General features: G+C 34.0%; 1 protein-coding gene across 2 annotated transcripts; it reads left to right on the top strand.

Annotated features, from left to right (window-relative positions):
* Window positions 1-11909: 11909 nt before the first annotated feature.
* Window positions 11910-20310, top strand: LOC104905139 (kinesin-like protein KIN-6). Of its 2 annotated transcripts, none has more exons than XM_010693592.3 (19): window positions 11910-12394; window positions 12502-12704; window positions 13818-13941; window positions 14041-14135; window positions 14234-14369; window positions 15072-15137; window positions 15375-15437; window positions 15674-15724; window positions 15889-15971; window positions 16061-16169; window positions 16602-16650; window positions 16739-16917; window positions 17025-17246; window positions 17420-17566; window positions 17653-17752; window positions 18614-18705; window positions 18794-18888; window positions 19007-19085; window positions 19973-20310. In XM_010693592.3, the coding sequence occupies exons 1-19, from the start codon at window positions 11975-11977 to the stop codon at window positions 20069-20071; spliced, it is 2412 nt and encodes an 803-aa protein (XP_010691894.2). In that variant the 5' UTR covers window positions 11910-11974; the 3' UTR covers window positions 20072-20310. The 2 variants fall into 2 exon arrangements, with proteins under 2 accessions (XP_010691894.2, XP_010691893.2); XM_010693591.3 differs by having other exon boundaries at window positions 19964-20310.
* The last annotated feature ends 407 nt before the right edge of the window (window positions 20311-20717 follow it).

Raw genomic sequence — 20717 nt, 5'->3', positions numbered from 1 at the left:
AAGTGAGCTAGAAGAGTTTAGGTTAAAGGCTTATGAGAATTCTAAGATTTATAAGGAGAAGACAAAACTTTGGCATGATAAGCATATAAATCATAAGGAATTTGAGGTTGGACAACAAGTTTTGCTCTTTAACTCACGTCTCAAACTTTTTCCAGGAAAGCTACGCTCTAGATGGTCAGGTCCCTTTACAATTGTTAAAGTTTATCCCTATGGCTCTGTTGAACTACAAGGTACTTCCGACACTTTTAAGGTTAATGGTGCACGACTGAAGCCTTACTTGGCTAGCGAGATGGTCCCCAATGCAGTGACATACTCCTTAGAAGATCCTTCTGAAGCATGAATACTATGGTGGTCAGGCTCGCGACTTAAAACAAGCGCTACTTGGGAGGCAACCCAAGCACTTTTAATTGTTTATTTAAATTTTCTCGTTTAGTTCTCTTTATGCTTGTTCTTTTTGCAATACCAGAGACTAATAAATGATAATGAGGCTGTGAGATAACTAAGATAAGTCTCTTATGCATAGTAGTGGCTAGTGCTATCCTGCTAACCCTTCTACTATGTGCTGCAGTCTACTATGTGCTGCAGGCTACTGTGTGTTGTTGCTACATGCTGTTGTGTGCTGTTGTGTGATGTTGTTGCATGTTGCTGTGTGATGTTGCTACATGCTGTTGTGTGCTGCTGCTAAAAGCTACTGTATCACCATTATCACAAGAGTAGCTAGCTCGCTGCCACTCTCTTACTGCATTGCACTTGAGACATCGTCTTGCACCCCAGGTTGTTTCTATCTAAGTCTTTTATAGTGCCACATTGCTTCATATAATCTGAGTTTATCGAAACATTGAGGACAATGTTCGTAATAAGTGTGGGGGAGAGGCTTAAGCCTTGAATTGCTGGATTGATGTATTGTTGTGATGCTGAATTAATTTGTGTGAAGAAACAGGTTTAGAAAATGAAAAAAAATCTAATTGGATATGCCATATTTTAGGGGAGGTGCTGTCAAAATTTATGCAGAAATTTTAATTTTCATGTCCGATATTGATTTGAAGGCAAATTCCATTAGCTTAATTTGACTAAAAAGAAAAAAAAATTCAGTTTTTAAAATTGAAAAAAAAAAAATTTTCTAGTTTTGTTGCAAGCTAATGGGTTTTTAATTTCGACTGATTCGGAGAATGGCATAGCATAATTGTTCAAGTGTTTGGCAAGTGGTAAGAATGGTTATTTAAGATTTGAATTGTGATTTACTTGGTGGACATCTATAACCTTGTGAGATCCTTTTGAGCCTTTTAGTAGACTAAAACATCTGTATTAGTCTCTATTTTTTGAGAGTGTGTGTTAGTTCCTGGTGAAATATAAACTCTTGGATTTGCATTGGTTTTCGAGACTACATTGAAACATGAGCATATATTAAAATGATAAAGGCATTTGTTTTTGTTGAACCACATTTAGCCTAAGCCACCTACATTATCATATCTCTTTCTAAAGCCCCTCTGAGCCTTAAGCCTATGTCTTTTGTTTAAACCACATTACAAGCTTATTCCCTAAACACATGACTTTTACCTAATCTTTGAGCTAGTGGAATATATGACATGATTTAAATGAAGTTGTACGTCATACTTCTATCTATGTGTAGGTGATTATATTAGTTTCCAATCATAATTTTTCTCAAAAAGAAAATATCAAATGAAATGAAAAATATGAAGGAACAAAGAAATGACAAAATATGAAAAAAGAAAAAAAAGAAAGAAAAGGTTGATATTGAGATGAAAATGAGTTCGGAAGAAGTTTATTATTAGATATATATGACTAACATTTGAGTAGTTGGAGTTTTGACTGTGACCATTACAATTGGCCTTTTAGAGATTGTGTACTCCACTAGTCTTAAAGATTTTGAGCACCAAATACTAAATACTTCCTACCCTTTACCCGAGCCTTACATTAACAACCTTACTAAAGTCCTTTTGATTTTTGTATGCTCTATGTCTTCTTAGTGGTGGAGAATTGAACGATATGCAAATTTAAAGAAGAAATATTTCATTTCGAGTCGACTTTGTAGGTTTTGAGTGATAATTATTATACCCTAAACACATGAGTGATCATAATATTTTATTTTTATTTGCACGATTAAAGTGAGGGTTCACCAAGTTTAATTACTCAATTTTGAATATGGTTGTGGTAAGACTGAATGGAAACACTAATACATGAAGTATATGCTTTTTGAAGAATTGGTTGGTCTTTGGCTCATTGCTTGTGACGTCTAAATAATATTTTCGAACAAAATTATTTCGATAAATCATATTTTTGGTGTTTGTGAAAACTTTCAGTTGAGTTATGGCTACTTATAATAGGATTTGCCTGAAAAGTCAGTCAGTTGGAAAGTTAAAATTTATAATGACAAATAGATGCTAGTATTATAGTCCTAGTTTGCTCGAGGACTAGCAAACCTTAAGTGTGGGGGAGTTGATAAGTATCTATTTTACGTATATTTTATTCAATTATGTTATCACTTTTGGGTTAAAATATGAGACTTATGATATATTTTTATCTTATATATTGACATTGGCAGAATCAAACTATTTTGGTAACAAAGTTGATTAATACTTCCTCCGTTTCTAAATAAGTGCAACATTTCTTGTTTGCACGTTTGCCAATGCATTATTTTAACCATTAATATCTTCAATGATCAATAAGTAAAAATTATAAAAAGTTGATATTAAAAACATTCACATCCAGATGAATCTAACAAGATCCCACATGACTATGTTTTTTCTAAAATGTAAATCACTAAAGCTAATTAAAGTTTAAACTGTGAATAGTAAACACTATGCAAATGTTGCACTTATTTAGAAACGGAGGAAGTATATGAAATTGACTCTATTTGGGAATACTATATTTTAGAGCCATTTATCTAATACTACATATATGTGTGTTGTAAGTATAATTAGCAAAAGGAGAAAAAGAAAATGGGCCAAAACCCATTATTGAAACCAAAAAGCCACGCAATTGAAAAAAAAAAAAGGGAACCTAAGACTAAAGGAGGGGGGACGCAGCATTGAAAGGAGAATACAGAGGACAGACGCAGCAAAACAGAGGAGACGCACAACGGAAGAAGAACGCATCAGCGAGAGCACGAAGCGTTCATCTGTTTTGTCCTATGAATCTGGAGTTCATCCTTTCTTCTCTTCGTTTATGTTTAATTATTATGTTTAATTTCAGATTTTTAGTTTTAATTGGTTTGTTTGATTTAGTTTTTATGTCTAGCTAAATTTATTTTTCTAGGACTAGATGTAGTCTTTAATTTTCTGTCAATGAATTGAATTATTGTTTGGGTTTATCTATTTCAATTGCAATTTGATAATTTTGGTTTGATTTCGTATAATTGATTTGGCCAGTTGATTATATGTTTAAGGTATTGGATTAGTAGCGGGAGGAAACTTTCAATATTAGTTCGTGGAACTAGTTTTTGGACCCGTGCATAATGCACGGAAATCCTTTAATTTATTAAGTAGTTTTTTTCTGTTCCAAATCTATTAAATGTATAATTATTAGAATACATGCATATAAAGTTGAAAGAATATAAAATGTATAATTGAGGTATTAGCTGCTAAATTAAAATTTTATGATTTTGTATTCAAAATAATTATAAACTGGCTTACAACTCATGCGTTGCACCATTATGATTTATGTTACCCATGCTATATCCTTGTTAATTATATTGTACAATTAAATCATCTAGAATATATTATCCTAATGTTGTTTATCATTTTCTTTAATTTACCAACGATGTAATATTAGAAAAAAATTTAGTGCTCACAAATGTAATATAACTGTGCTATATCCTTATTGTATCGTACAATATATAATGTATGAATAAAATTTACTAAAGATTTAGGGAAATATTTTAGTAATAGTTTTATGAAATAAAAACATGTACCTTGCTTAGGGTAAGTTAATAATAATTTGAAATTGGCTTACAACTCGTGAGTTAAATTATGACATATCACTTATTTGTAATAATTAGTATTGATCATATTGATTAGGGTGAACATGGCTTACAACCCGTGAGTTGCACGATTATGACTAATGATTTATGACTCATAACCCGGGAGTTGCATTCTAAAATTTGAAATCCATAACTCATGATCACATCGATTGTGGTGATTGAAATATTTTTGTCATTTAAAGTTGTTGGACCCGTTCAAAATGCACGAGATTTTTTTAAATATAATTTTAAGATTTTAAGACATTTCTTTTGAAAACGTAGTGTGATATTAGCTCACGATTTAAAGTTTTTATAGTCATATCATGTAATAAAAAATGTTCAAAACTGATTTATGACTCGTGCGTTCAGTGATAATTTAGTTAATATTATGGTAGGACGTATTACAAACCATCATTTTAGAAAAACATATTGACTGAAAAATTTGCCGCTCTGCCTGTCTGATAAAAACACAATTTGCACTACTATTACACTCAATCATACAACTACTTTCACTCCCGCTTTATGCAGTTCCACTCACCCCCAATTTCTTGTTGTCTTACACCATCACTATACCGCACCTGGAACCCACTTTTCACCACCCACCGAACCACCATGCCACGGGAAACTTGACAGGCGTTATCTGTTCAAAAAAAAAATGGCAGATTTTACAATTTAAGGGAATAATTGCACATAAATGAGAAATCTTCAATGACCTGTCACAAAAGTCTAATTATATTATTTTTGTTATATATACTTGTTTTATAGTCTTGTATCATTGTATGTTACGTTGAAAATTAATGTAAATTAATCTTTAATACCCGCTTTGTTCTAGAGTAATCCAAATACATTTTATTCTCTTTTGTCTCAGAATACTATTTAGACTTTCATGGTTGGAATGATCCTTCTACTTAAAGCAACTTATGACTTTTAATTTTTGTGGTTATATTGCATTATGTGATATAATCCTAACATCTATTCATTGATATTTAAAGAGTTAGCTAATTTTCTTTCTTCTTTAATCTAGCATAATTTCAAAAAGGACATATTATGAACACATGTTAACTTTATTTAACTTAGTAGTTGTTGTTGTTTCTTCTAATTGAGATCTAAAGAGTTTCCTAGCTTCTAGACCCGTGCAAATAGCATGGAAAATCTTTCGTTTAATCAATATATTTATATTTCGAATTTGATTCGGTGCATATTTATAGTTAATGGTTACATTAAAGGTTGATAAAAAAAATAAGAAATTTTTTTATATTATGATATATTGATATTTTTCCTAAAATTAGGGTGTAGATAAGGATGGTCAATTTAAATGGATATTCAATTATCTATTTCACCCAAATTTCGAAAACAGATAAAAGCCCATATTAAATAAATGAAAAGTCGGTGGTGGTTTGTTGGATGGAGCTGGTGACACATTAGATTAGATTTGGGTGGTGCTATGTCCCATTCGTCACCCATTTATCCATCTGTTTTTTATATTTTATGTCTTAGTTTTTAGTATAAAAATCAGGGTGTTACCGTATATCTATATATTCAGAACATATCTATAAATATAAACCAAAACATCCTTCAATTTCTCGCAATAAACAATAATTTATTAGTTTAAAATCTTCATACTTTGAAACATATATGAGTGTAGATCATTTTTTTTTACTTACTATAAATTGTTCTTGGTTTGTTATGGAAAAGGGTTCTTATAATAATAAATTTTGATGAATAATATTTCTTCATTTTTGCTGCATGAAAATAGATTGAGAGTTAAAAGCAAATACTATTTTAATGTTTTTAAAATTGAGCAATGTGTTTTTACTAACATAATGGATAGTTGGGACTATTGGGAGCAAAATTGAATGAAAATAATTAAGTGGGCGTTGTTGTATGCTTAGGCCGATTAGATAAATAAAAGTTGCTCTATATTTCTTTTCTATATTGTACAATTTCTGCAAGATTGAAGGAAATGTTTTATGTTCTTTAGAGTATAGTAAACATACTAAACCAAGGGAAATTTTTATCTGTTAAATAGCTAATGTTCTTTATTGTATACGACTTTATGTTCTTTATCTTATAGATTGATGAAAAACATGGACCATTTAAGGGTCTGTTCTCCCCAGCTTATTTTCAGTTCAGTTCAGTTCAGTTCAACTCAGTTCAGTTCAGTTCAATTCAACTCAGTCAGTTCAACTCAGCTTAACTTAGATCAGTTCAGTTCAGTTCAGCTCCATTCTTTTTAATTATTTTGTTAAATATTATTATTATGTTGGTGTAATTTATTTTCTAATTACTCTTATTTATTGTATTTATTTTATATTCATTATAGTATTATTATTATTATATATTATTATTATTATTATTATTATATTATTGTATTATTATTTCTATTATTTTGTTTACTATAGATTTTTCATTATTATTACTATTATTATTAGAAGGAACATGGTTTAGGTCAAAAGCACAAATGAACCCACGTTTTTTAGCCCATAAACTAATCAAATCGCGTCAAAACAGTTTATGATGCAATTTTGCGCGTCCGACCCAATCATTAATTTTATTACTAAATATATTATTATATTATTAAATCTAATTATTAAATAGTAATATTAATTTACTTCTTATATATATTGTATTATATAATCATATCATCAAGTATTAATATATTAATACAAATAATATAAATAATTATTATTAATTATCATTAATTATTATTATTAATAATAATAATTTATGATTATTAATATTATTTATTCATAACTATCATTTAAAAATATCCAAAATACTATTAATATTCATTATTATTACTTATCATTATAATAATTATTTATATTCATGTTATTATTGTTTAAATATTATTTATATATTTATTACATTCAATTTAATTTAATTCAATTCATTCAGTTCATTTGTTCAGCTTAGTTCATTCAGTTCAGTTGTTTAATGTCGAAGAGAACATGCCCTAAGTTAGTACAAAATGAATTATCAAGCGAACGAAGTTATATCATGAGTCTTTGTGTTATCTTGTACACTCTATCAACATACATGACAAAAATGCTAAGTCAAAGGCTTTATATTAGATGATAGAAAGATTTATCATACTATGTTATCAGCAAGTTTAGCTTTTGTATTTGTGTACCAGTGGTTTCAATTTTTATGAGCCGTAACTTGTGAGGCATGGCAAGTTGGTTATGAAAAATGATTTGGAATATTCTGTACAACATAACTATATAAACCCCTTCTCATTTTATTGACAATTAAAGAATGAAACTCCTTCGAAACTTTCATCTTCTTAACCCTATGTGCTGATGTGCATTTAATATTTCTTCAACATACTCCTCATATAGTTATATATAGCATAATGGATTTTTGAAGGGAAGCGTTATTTTTTTTTTAATATTGGTTGAATTATAATAATCGGTTATGATAAGATTTGATTTGTTTCCTTAATTGATAGAAGCTTGATTAATTTCCTTAGTTATTGTAATTGATTTTATTACCCTATTTGTTGCACAATGCACTCGGTGAAGGATGAAGGGTGATTAGAAAAACATTTGTGCCATGGCATAAGCAAAGAAAAAGCTGGAAAGTTGAGGGTGAAGGAGAGCAGAGGAAGCTTCATGTCTTGCCACATAGGCTGAAGTTTTCTTGCTTTAATATTATATATGATTATCAAACGTCAAGTAGTATAATTTTAGGAATAGTTATACACTTGGGGTGATCGTTTACATGAATTTCTTGTTCGTAATGAGTTTATGGTAATGTTTACGACCACGGAAGTAGGCGTAAAGTTAGTATAAATATACGTTCTACCTTGGAAGAGGAGATAATATAAATTAGGAAATTCGATCATTGCAATACAATAGTCTTTAACCCAGCAATTAGTTTAATTTCATGTAGAAGTTAATTGGCGAAATCTAAGTCCTGGAACTGTTTCTCATATTTGATTCTTACCCATTAGTGTTAGAATTAATAGTAGTTTATATTAATTTAGCTTAGTTATTTTCACTACTCACGTTACCCGAATCGTCTAAATAATATTAGATATTCTTAATTTGGTAGTTGACTATAGACCTCCTTGTGGGAAACGATATCTTGCTTACCCTATATTTATTTTAATTGACCCGGACACTTGCGGTATTTTAAGGTACATTTAGGACCGACCACCAAGGAGGCTAGAGAGAGAAAGTAATTAAAGGTTTGAGTGTGGACCCATACAACTTTAAATTACACGCTAATGACAAAGAAAAAGGGAGGGAACAAAACACTGCCACATTTATTTCAAACTTTTGGCTCCAAAATTTTTTTTTTTTGGAGATTCACTTTCAGATACACTGGGGACCTCCAAAAAATTCAAACTTTGGCTCCATATTTTTTTAGAACCTCTATTTATACAGGGTACTAACTTTACCATATGCTCTATTTTTTCCCCTTCACTATTTTAGAGGGAACAAAATATTTTTCTCTATACAAATTCTCTAAACAATTACAATTATCACTTGCACACACACACTCAAATTCAACCTTGCACACACAGCACTCCAAATACCACTCGCACACACATCATAGTAGATTAATAAGTACATGGATGAAGAAGCCTTTGAAGCATGGATTCTTTCTAGTGGAGTTGGTGATGACACCACAATAGGAGAAGAAGAGCTGCACTTCGAAGAACAAATCAATGCAGAAGAAGAGGAAGAAGATAATGAGGTATGGTACTTCTCTGACCATGAGTCTGAAAATGAAGAAAAACAATGAATGAGTTAAATGAAGATAGGGGTAATGAGGAAGACAAAAAAAACCAAACTTGCCCAACAACATACGAAGACAAATTGTAATTGAAATGTTCATCTGCATGAGTTAGTATTACCAAGGGGACTTTTAACAACACTGGCAGAAATACTCATGTAGTAGATCAACTATGAATAGGATATGGACTCTTGCTAGAAAGCAGAAAATAGATGGTGTAGAGGTCAATGTTGCAAGTAGGAAAATTGGAAATTGTGGGAGAAAGGTAAAATTCACAGATGATGAAGCCTTGAGAGGGGTACCTCTAAAGCAAAGGACAACCATCAGGTCCTTTGCTACGGCCTTAGAAGTTAGCCCCTCAACAGTTTACAGGTTGTTAAAAAGAGGTATACTCAGAAGCCATACAAACTCAATCAAGCCCAAACTCACACCAAAACACAAGGTAGCAAGAATGAAATTTGTGTTGTCTCAAAGCATACCAAAATCAATGAATGAATTGCCAAAGTTTAATCATCTTTATAACATGATTCATATTGATGAAAAATGGTTTTTCATGAGCAAAATCACACAAAGATTCTACTTGTTATCAGAAGAAGAGGACCCATACAGAGCATGCCAATCAAAAGCATTCATTACAAAAGTTATGTTCTTAGCTGCCATAGCAAGACCATGGTTAGGGCCAACAGGGGACATATTATGGGATGGGAAGATTGGTATCTTCCCATTCATAGATGAAGTTAGAGCACAAAGGTGGTCAGCTAACAAACCAGCAGGTACAATTGAGAAGAAGGCAAAGCAAAGTATTACAAAGAAACCATCAGGGAAATGATAATCAACAAGCTTCTGCCAGCAATTAGAGCAAAATGGCCAGAGAATGGGTGCAAAGAGATATGGATTCAGCAGGACAATGCTAGACCCCATATCCAATCTAATGATGCTGAGTTTTTGGAAGCATGTAGAGAAGGTGGTTTTGAAATTAAAATAATCTGCCAGCCAGCCCAGTCACCTGACCTCAATATACTGGATTTGGATTTTTTTTAAAGCCATTCAATCAATTCAACATCAGAGTTTTCCAAACACAGTTGATGAGTTGATTAAAAGTGTTGAAGCTGCATACACAGTGTATGATCCTAGTATAATCAACTATACTTGGCTACATTTGATGTATGTTATGGTGGAGATATTGAAGGTCAAGGGTGGAAACAATTACAAAAACCCACACAATTCCAAGAAAAAGATGGACAGATTGGGTCTACTACCAACTACTGTTGAAATTTTAGAGGAGTTGGTAAATGACACAATTAATCTACTCAATCAAGACATTGTGTTTGGGCCTGATCCATTTGAAGCAATGGAATTGCTTCCAGAAGATCAGTAGGGGCAGGCAAACATTTTTTTGTAAAGTATAGAAGTGATACACTTTTTGTTTAGTATAGAGGTTGTATGGCCCTATTTTGTAAAGTTATGACCTTTTTTTGTAAAGTACATAGGTTAATGCATTTCACATCATTTGGTTTCCACAAGTAATGCATGTAAGGAACATGTTTGAAGAAAAAGAAAGGCTTGGTTCTTTCCCTCAGGTTGTCCCCAATCACCAATATGCACGTAACCATATTTAACCTCCTAACAGCCACATCCAACATGCAAAATAAGTCAATACATTGGTGGCATAAGTGGGGGAAAGCCAATACATGGACAATGTGAAACTTAAACTTGACCTCATTCATCATTGAGGATAATTCATCATCCTCTCATGCAAATTTTAATTATTTCACATTGTTTCACACAAGTCCAGTAGGCACAACACCAAACACACAATTGCCTCATCAATGCAAAGACAAATTAAAATGCTAGGGGCACATTGAGAGGAAAAAACGTTGAAAGCATTTATGGTGAAAAAGATCATCATCATAGGAAAATCACAACCACAACAACACCATATTGCAAACACAGTACCAAACACACACTGAAATCACAACCACATCAACACCATTATGCAAAATCAGTCCATAAACCCCAAGATCAGTCCATCACAACCACAAGATAACTCCATCACAACCACAACAACTCCAACACATTGAGAGGAAAAAAGGTTGAAAGCATTTATGGTGTAAAAAGATCATCATCATAGGGAAATCACAACCACATCAACACCATCATACAAACACAGTACCAAACACACACCAAACACACACTGAAATCAGTAAATAAACCCCAAGATAACTCCATCACAAACACAGCAGCACCATCATACAAACACGGTACCAAACACACACCAAACACACAGTGAAATCAGTCCATAAACCCCAAGATAACTCCATCACAACCACAACAACTCCATCATACAAACACAGTACCAAACACACACTGAAATCCGAAATATTTGGAATTTGATTTGGCCCAATTTCATATCCTTATATATGTGTGAAAAAAAGAGAAAGGTTATTAAATGCTACCCTATTTTACAAAATACTTCCTCCGTTTCTTTTTAAGTGAGTCACTTTCCTATCAAGGAATAGTCATAATAAGTGACACACTTCCACAAATGAAAAAAAAAAAGATTGAATTATTACAATATTGCCATCACAACCCATTAATAATGGGTCGGGTTGGGTCAAGATCAGGTTGGGTTGGCGGGTTGGCGGGTTGAGAACCCCTTGACCCAATCTGACCTATTAACTTAAACGGGTTGAAATTTACAACCCAACCCAACCTTATGATAAACGGGTCAACCTTCAGGTCAACCCGTTTAATTTTTTTTCGTGTTTTTTCTAGAAAAAAAAATTAAAAACCATAATTTATTTGCAAATAACAGTATGCAGCAAATTAAAATTAAGTCATTACATAACCATATGATAATATTGTTCAAAATCAACATAACTTTTGTTCAAAATCAACACAAATGTTCAAAATTAACATCATTACAACTTCGTAAGCAATTGTTCAACCTTAAGTGTAATGACTAAGTCATAATAAGCAAGAGCAGTAGAGGACTACAACTTTTTTAGGAGTTTTTTTAGCTTGTTTTTTCATAAATGGGTTAGGTGGGTCAAAATCAGGTTGGAATTTTCAACCTGACCCAACCCATTTAATTAATGGGTTGGGTTCGGGTTGGATTGGCGGGTTGGGTAATATTTTGCCAGCTCTAATTTCAAAGGAATGAATGAATGAATTGATTCCCAAACGCGCGATAATATAATTATTCAAAATCTCAACGGGCACACTGAAAATATTACTCATCACTCATCAGTAATGGAGCATTGCATTTCTCCTGAATGTCCGACGACCGTCACAATTCGCCGGAATCCTCATCGGAGAGCAAGACAAACCCCATCAAACGCCGCCATTAACGCTCCTTCTTCCATAAATTTGAAAGTCTCTAATTTCCCCTTAAACGATATCTTATCAATAGATCTCCAACAAAATCAAAATAAAAATGAAAACCTTCCAATTCCATCTCCAAAACCCTCAAATTCTCTCAACGTTTTTCTCCGAGTTCGCCCTCTCCCAATTCCTCCCTCGAAATCGACTCTGAAGAAACCCACTAAGAGGTGCCTCACTGTTAATGATTCTCACTCTGTCACGATTTCTCCCCCAATTTGCGATTCCAACAGATTGAAATCCGAAGTTTACAACGGATTTTGGCATGTTTTCTCTTCAGATTCTTCTCAGGTTTGTTTTACCTTTTGAAATTTAATTTGATTTGATTTGTGGGTGTGTGATTTCTAGGTTTTCAGGTGGTTTTATTGATATTATGGTGGTGAATCTGATGTCTGTAGGTTGAGGTGTATGAAAAGATGATGAAACCTTTAGTTGAGGAGTTTCTCAATGGAAGAAGTGGGCTTTTGGCTGCTTTAGGGCCTAGTGGCTCTGGGAAAACTCACACCGTTTTCGGGTCTGCCAAAGAACCTGGTTTGCTGCCTCGTGCTCTTCGCCACATCTTCGACCCTGATGTGGGTAAACCATCGTCCATGGTGTCGAGGTGATTATGCTGGCAGGTTGCTTTTGAAGTTGAATTAGGCCTTGTTCTTTTGGACTTATTTTTCAGTTTCTATTCAATCCTTTTCAATTTAGATAATTAGGTTCAGTTCAGCTCATAAGAATAATGTGCTTAATTTAGTTCAGTTCACGCGAATTTAGTCCAAAAGAACAGGGCCTGAGTTTTAGAATCTAGATGGCAGTTCGTTTCGTCTCTATGGTGCTGTGTAGAATTCTCTTTAGTGTAGTGATGATAACGAAATGTAGTTATATGGTAATGATTAACCAAAGTAGAATCTCTCACTCTTCCATTATGGATACCGGTATGACTTCATATCTAGATGGTTCAGTAGAAATTCGACAGTGTAACAGATTTAGAGGGAAAAATGGATGGATAAATTTTACTACATCAATCAACTTCGTTGTGCTGCTAAGAATAAATTTGTTTTGGAGAATATGTGATGATGATATGAGAGTTAGTTATGACTTACTTCTATGTGAGAAATCAGAATGGCTTTGGAAAGGCTTTGGGGTTAGGTCACCTATGCTGTTCATCATATGTCAAGCCTAACATGGGAAAGTTGCCAAAGGTTATCTTAAGTGATTATGCTAACTTTTTTTTTCTTAGTGTGTTTGTAATGAAACCTACAGATAAATGATCGATAAACAAAAAAGGATGGCTACTTTATATTTTTTGGGTTACTTCACCTATTAACAAGAAGTTTGAATATGTATCCCTTCAATTAGATCCCTCTTGTAGGCCCATTGAAGAAGTAGTGTTTCTTTCTAGGATTCTGGCTGAACTTAGAGGAAGAACTAGGAAAATGAAGTTTGAAGAATAATAAGATTTCTGCTGTGCTGCCATGTATAGATGTTGCTTGGTAAAGTACTAAAGTATCAGTTATATTAAGATGATACACCATTTAGTTATATGGCGATATAGCTGGAATTTCTGATTTGTTGATTTTGTGAATTATATGCATCATTTGTAAACAATTGAGCTACTTATCATGGAAGTGAATTGGAGGATAAAAAAATACAGGAGCTTTCGACTTCTCTTGTGCTATTATATATAGATGTTGGAGGGCTTATACATTTTTCTTGTGGTCCTGCACAGGTCCGTTTATATATCCATATTTGAAATCTATTCAGAGAAAGGAAAGGGAGAAAAGTTATCAGATTTGTCTCCAGATGGATCTTATATCTACATGCAACAATCAGTTGTTAAGGGCCTTAAAGAGGTTATTTGTCAGTTTTAGTCTTTCCATTTTACTTGGGGATGAATAATATGTCAGTTTCTTCTTGTTTGATTCATTTTATTGGTATATGTACATTAGCAGATTTTGGTCAAAGATGTCGTACAAGCAGAATCTGTTATTGCCCATGCAAAGTCAAAACGTGTCACTGCAATGACTAACTCAAACAGTCAATCCAGGTTTGTGAAGATCATCATCTTTTTGTAACTTGGTTGGCTTATTTGTAGATTTCTTGAACCAATCCCTGTGGCCTTGTGCATCTTTGCTATTGTTGTAGTCGCTCGCAATGCATAATTAACATTCGCTATGCTGCTGATGAGACTAAGGGGGAGATGGAATCTCTGCCTTGTGAAGCTGCATTGACCTTTGTTGACCTTGCTGGTGCTGAAAGAGAGAAGAAAACTGGTAACAAGGTGAGCTACCATGATCCAGGGCTAGGTACAAATAACAAGACATATTATGACATTGGAAATAAATGTGAAGAATTATTGGTGTGGTGGATCTGCTGAAAACATTATTCTCACTGAGATCAATTGTTCATAGGAATATGAAGCTGCCACTTAAAATAGTGCTATACTTTTGTCGTAGGTTTCTGTATCCTAGAAGTTTGAATATCAAAGCATTAGTTTTGTGAAAATCTCATGAATGGCTACAATATATTAGACAGGACATATTTTTTGGTAGTGATAATGATTCCTTATTTCGTTGAGTATATGCCAGTTTTTAGAGTTCCCTTGGTGGCGTCACTTCTTGAGTGAAATCCTTAGTTCTTGACATTATTGTTGGGGCTGAAGACAACAAGAAGCAACGGATACTTGTCGCATAAAGAAAAGCCAAAACCATGACAAGTCATGTATCATAGCCAGTTGAGAACTTGAGATTTTCAATAGCTAAGCATAGTACATACAAGTAAGCCACATCAAGTTCTTTGAATATTATAGGGACTAAGAGATAGTGACATAGTGTATATATGATCTACTTATGCAACTTTATAAAATAATGATGTACTGCTAGTGCTGGGTGTAAGACTATTGTATCAAAAATGTAAAGGTGCTTTATCATTATGTTAATCAATGCTGTTAATGTTGTGTTAATAGCGTACTATCTTCTTGCAGGGCGGGAAGCTACTTGAAAGTAACTTCATCAACAATACGTCAATGGTTTTTGGGCTGTGTTTAAGAGTATGCGGCCTGAACTTTTTGCTAGCTTTTTTTGTGGTTTTTGACCGTCTTTGATGTACTGCATCTCTTATTATGCATACACTGACTCTTTGTAACACTTGCTACTAATAGCTTTTGTCATCTTCATCTGTGACCTCTTCTTCTGCATGTGAAGATTGTTAAAGTCTTTATTGCATCTATTCTGTGGGTACTGTAATTCTTATGCTTGACGAATATGTACATCCTTTCTTTTGTTAGTCATTATTGGAGTATCAGAAGAATCCCAAGAAACCACTGCAGAAACACTTCCAGAGCTCACTGGTAACTGTTGTTTTCAAAACCTTTTCTTTGTTCACAGCAATAATAACCTCTGATCTAACTGTATGTCCAGTTAGTTAGTTTATCCAGCATCTGGATTGTCACAAATCATCAGTTTGTAGATGATAATCTGAGAAATATTTCCCAGAAAAGACGTTACGTGAATTGTCTTGTGTATTCTTTTTCTAGGCTGTTAGTATTCCATGTGATGGAAACTAACTTACATTTGCTTTCAAAAGCTTACCAGGTATTTACGAGATTATTTGGAAGGGCGGAAGCGTATGGCTTTGGTATGTCATCTCAGTGTTCAACGTTTTGATTTTGTTTCCCCTTTGTCTCTCTGGACTTCTGTAACACGAGTCTGTTGTAATCTGAAAGCGCATATATACTGGCATTATTTATATGGCTATGTATATACATGATTTAAGTAACATTGGTTGTTTGTAATCTCCAGATTTTGAATGTAAGATCTGGGGAAGAAGACTATTTTGATACATCTTTTCTGCTCAGACAAGCCTCACCATATACAGAAATCAAGTAAAGCCTTGCCTCTTTTATTTGCCTCCAGGAGGTAAATTGATGCACTATTTCATGTTCTGAATCTCTCTCTCTCTCTCCCCCCTTAGGTTCTGTGATTTGGAGGAAACAACTAATTTACCCCGCAAGAAGAGGCGCCATCAGATCATTAGCATTGAGCATCAGAAAAAAGCAAGGTTAAGCGGTACTGATGGCAGGGTATGAACTATAGTTCGCATGATCTCTACTCTTCTACTCACTGGCTACGCAATATGCTATAATTGTATAATTATCCTTATAAATTATGAATTGCCTTTCTGCAACTTGTTTCCTTATGTCTCCGTACAAAGAACACATCTTCAAAAATTTACCTCCATCAACTTTGGCAACTTGTTTCCATAGGCTATGAGGACATGATGTAGGTCTAGCGCATTGAATCTTTGGGATTCTATGGGCAACAATAACTTTTGCACTAATGAGTAATGACACATCTTTATGTTGGTTTTCCCCTTTTCCTTCTGGTGTATGCTCAACTTTTTCATTGCGAGTTTTCAAGATGTACTCATGCTTGATGTCTTTGTATATAAGGCTTATCTTAACCACTATATTCTTGCTTTACATTTTATGTCGGCCCTTTTCATCCCTTTGCAGGATGATGTTGAAATGACTAGTACAGATTTCAAGAACATCCACAAAGAAGGTCAGTTGGCATGCATGGTTCCATATTTCATGGCTATCTCTCTATGTGTGCTTTTGTCTTTTCTGAAGCTATTCCATGTAAACTTCAGAAGCTAAACCTATAGACATCTTGGTTGGAAACCAAAAAAATCATGTACCACAAATGGATGAAGATTCACTTCCCAAAGTTGATTGTCCTGATTCAAACATACAAAGGCAGTACGATGTCATGCAAGGTTTTGCCAAAGCTCTCTGGGTTGTCTTGAAGCAGTACAAGGAGAGAGTCAAGGTTAAGAATTTGAGATGCTACTTTTACGCTTTTATCAACTTTATTGATTTTTTTTAATGCTTTAATTTGGCCCATTCCCTAATGCATTTGTATTATATTTGTAACAGACCATGCAAACAGATATTGATGTTTTGACAGAGAATCTTAAACGTGGAACTGCTCAAAATCTGGTCTTGAAGAAGGAACTCCTCAATTTAAAGTCACAATGTTCATGTCCGAAGAAAGCTCTTCATGTGGCTAGTTGCTCCATGGGAGGCACAATTTCTGAATCCAGGTTCAGTGAAGACGAGCTGATTGTTAATGACAAAATGATATCTGCTATTTCGAAGGTTTGTATTTGATTATTTCTTATTATCGTTGTAGATGTTTCCAGTTCCCTTTTCTCTCCCCTCCCACCCAATCCTTCCCTATCTTTTTTTCGCAAATTTTAGAAAAGGATATTAAGGAACAGGTGAGTTTTGCATCATCAGTTGATACTCAGCTATGATTATGTGTTATCTAGGTTGAGCTTCTGGATTGTGCGTCAGAGCTAAAAAGTTTTCTTCCTGATGATGAGAGTCTTGACCCTACTGTCATCTTGACACAGCCCTCTCACAAAGCTGACATGTCTTCTCCTGATATTAAAATGTCTTCACCACAAACTTCTAAGGTATGTATATTTATATTGATTTTTGACAAATCTCTTTGTATGTAATGCTTTAATCAGGCTCTTGCTGTTTCCATATATTGCTTTAGGTAAAGAAGTCACCAAATGAATGTGAAACTTCACATGACATGAGTAAAAGTGATTGCCATGCGAAGAATCAAATGGAAGTAATTGATAAAGAATCCATAGGTGTGATTACTTCTCTATTTCTTTCAATATCTTGTTGGTGTATCTTATATGTGTGGACATATGTGGCCCTTGTCCACCCATACAATATCTCCTTAATTAACTCATTGTGCCAGTTCTTGACTGGCTTTGACTGATTGATTGTTGTTAGAATGGGAAAAATGAAGTCGAACATTAAAGTCATTGTTGTAAAAAGATCCCATATAATTATAATTTTTCTTAACTATAAATCACAAAAGATGGTCAAAGTAGAGTATGTGAATAGTGTGTCAACTAAAAAAAAAATGGAGTAAATATCTAAAATCTCAACTTTTTATTCGTTGTTTCTTGCTATGGCTTTTGGCTTGACTTAAAATTGTTAATGTTTATTCATGTGGCTTTGCTATTATTATGTTTTTTATAATTGTTTTGTTGTTTAGCAGTTTAGAAGCTTATTTTAGAAAAAAAAAAAAGAGGATAATTTATAATCTAGGAAGTCTCTTATTTTCCTCACTTCCAGACTATCTAGAGGAAACATAAAGGTTTAAGAATGCTTAACCAGCAGCATGTTGATTTGAACCAATCTTTAGTAAGTCGGGCTCGAGATATTTTCTTGACGACCAGAAAAAACTAAGATCGCAAAATAAGACAAAGAAGAACTCGTCCTGAATCTGTTCACTTGACTCAGTCACCAGCTCTAGCTCCTTAGTGACAACTAGCTATTGATCACTCTAACTGTAGACAGTTATTTACCCCTAAATTCCCACAGCGATAATCTGTTGTGATGTCGCTGTAGTTGGTTGGTGCGATTTCTCTATCATGCTGGCTTCCTCATTATTTCTTGGTTGCGTGCTTGTCTTTGACGAATAGCTTCAATATTTTCAGATGCTACTGCTTGTTTGCCGAGGTCACATGTCATGGATCTGATAGATGAAGGCGAAAGTTGTGGCTGTGACACACAAAACCAGATGGATAAAGTAAAATATGCTTTGTTTGTTGAAATTTGGGATTATCCTTTGCATTTTGTGAAAGATGTCATGTCTCATTCTTCCTCTTCTCCTGTAGGAAAATGTCACAAATGGTCCAGGAAGCAATTTTAGTTCCGAGCTTGAATCAAGGGAAACTCACTCTAAACCTTCAAAAGCAAAGAGGCCTAAAAGGTAGATATCATGTGATGGTTTGACACTGTTATATATAGACACCATGAGGTCACTCGTCTATCCATTTCTATCTGATTTAAATATTAACTTGTGCCTTGGTGATGATTTTGGTTATCAGGAGACTTATGCCAGCTTCATCATTATTGTTGAGGGATGCTGGTGGCATAGATGTTACGGACGAGAATGTGAAGCTCAGGGTATGTTTGTTTTTTCGGTTCAAATAACTTCCCTCAAATGTTTAGGTGGGACAAATTGAATGTTTGTTCTTAGCATGTTATGCTGTTTTTACTTTTGCAAGTTGCAAATACTAGCATTGCAAACTTTATAAACTGTGTTGCAATTTTAAGGTGGCTCAGGGACTCAGCTACCTATGTCAATTGATGTCCAGTGAGTTTGAATATCCATATTAACAGCAGAGCAAGTACCAAATGCCAAGGATTTGCTACATACCCTAACATATCAATATAAATGCCAACATATATTATGCGATAAATGCGATAATGATGTCCAGTCTAGAGATGGCAATGGATCTTGGACTCCAGTCTTTTGAATTGAAATGCTTGTCTAGTTGCGTATTATGAGAAGTCGCTGGGGCTCGGGAAAATAAATGCTGATTAGAAATATACGCAGCCTTCTGTTTATTACTATCTCTTGCTATGCGTAACCTTTCTGCTGTAGTTTGATAATTCTACTCCCTACAGTACTTGTGAAATGTTAGATGCCATATCACATTATTAGTCACGGTTTTAGCATTTAGGTGTAATCAGTGCACTAATGCCTAGCAATCTGAAGATCCTGCTTGTATGCTTATCGCATGTTACTTTTTACATGATGCCACCATTTTCTAGATAGCCTATGAAATTTTTTGAAGGGTTTTTTTCATAGAGATCTGGGTGGTTGAGTAAAAATTTAGTAGTTCTCTCTCTAGGCTAAAGTTCACCTGCACCAACAGAATCAGAGGTGCTTGTTTCAATTCTGAATGTCCGTGTTGTCTCCACAGAATTCTGATCAACTTGTTGGTCTTATAGCATATGCTGTTTCTACATTTATGGTGGATTGACGTTTTACTTGGTAGCATTTGCAGGGAGGTAAAGGTGGGCGAAAGCTGCTTGAAGATGATCATATAAGAAGCAACGGTAATGCCTCTCTTCTGCGACTGCTGAAGAACCATCTTTCTCGGTAGCAATTGCTGAATGTTGTAAGAATGTAGCGTAAGCTAGTACAGATGGAGCCATCTTTTTTTTTTTTGTGGTGCTCCAGTGTGATATTTAACTGTTATGGTCCAAATGTAATGTAATTTTATTTTTTGGCCGAGGACTTTCTTGTATATACTAGCAATTGAGAGTTATGGAGGAAGATCTAATGTTGGCGAAACTTATATTTATGAGTTTGGAATTCAGGAGCTAGATTGAGATTTGATCATATAGAAGAGTTTGTCTAATAAGTAAAATGACAGATTTCTTACTTTTTTTGTCCATTTATCAAAGTGACTATCATAGGGAGGACTCAATTTGACTCACTAATATTTAGTGAAATTTTTGGCACAATCATTTTCTCTCAAAAATTGAAATATCAGTACTATTTAGAGTCATCTAGAATCTTTCCCAACCTAACTTATGGCAACGACTCATATTTCCAGAACTTTATGTTCTACAATAGATATATTAATTGAAAGGCTTTTTTAGCGCTCCTCAACAAACTCTTTTGGGATATCCCTAATTTTGTGGTTAAAAGTTTGCAGCCCTAAAAAATATGTTGCAATGAATTTTTGGAAGATGGCTCGTATTAATAAAGCATACTTAGCTAAAATGGGTTGTTGAATCCTTTCT

Source organism: Beta vulgaris, chromosome 1 (genome assembly GCF_026745355.1).
Source record: "Beta vulgaris subsp. vulgaris cultivar EL10 chromosome 1, EL10.2, whole genome shotgun sequence".
In the NCBI taxonomy this organism is placed as follows: Eukaryota; Viridiplantae; Streptophyta; class Magnoliopsida; order Caryophyllales; family Amaranthaceae; genus Beta; species Beta vulgaris.
The sequence above is the reverse complement of the archived record's forward strand: the minus strand, read 5'-3'. Positions and strand labels throughout refer to the sequence as shown.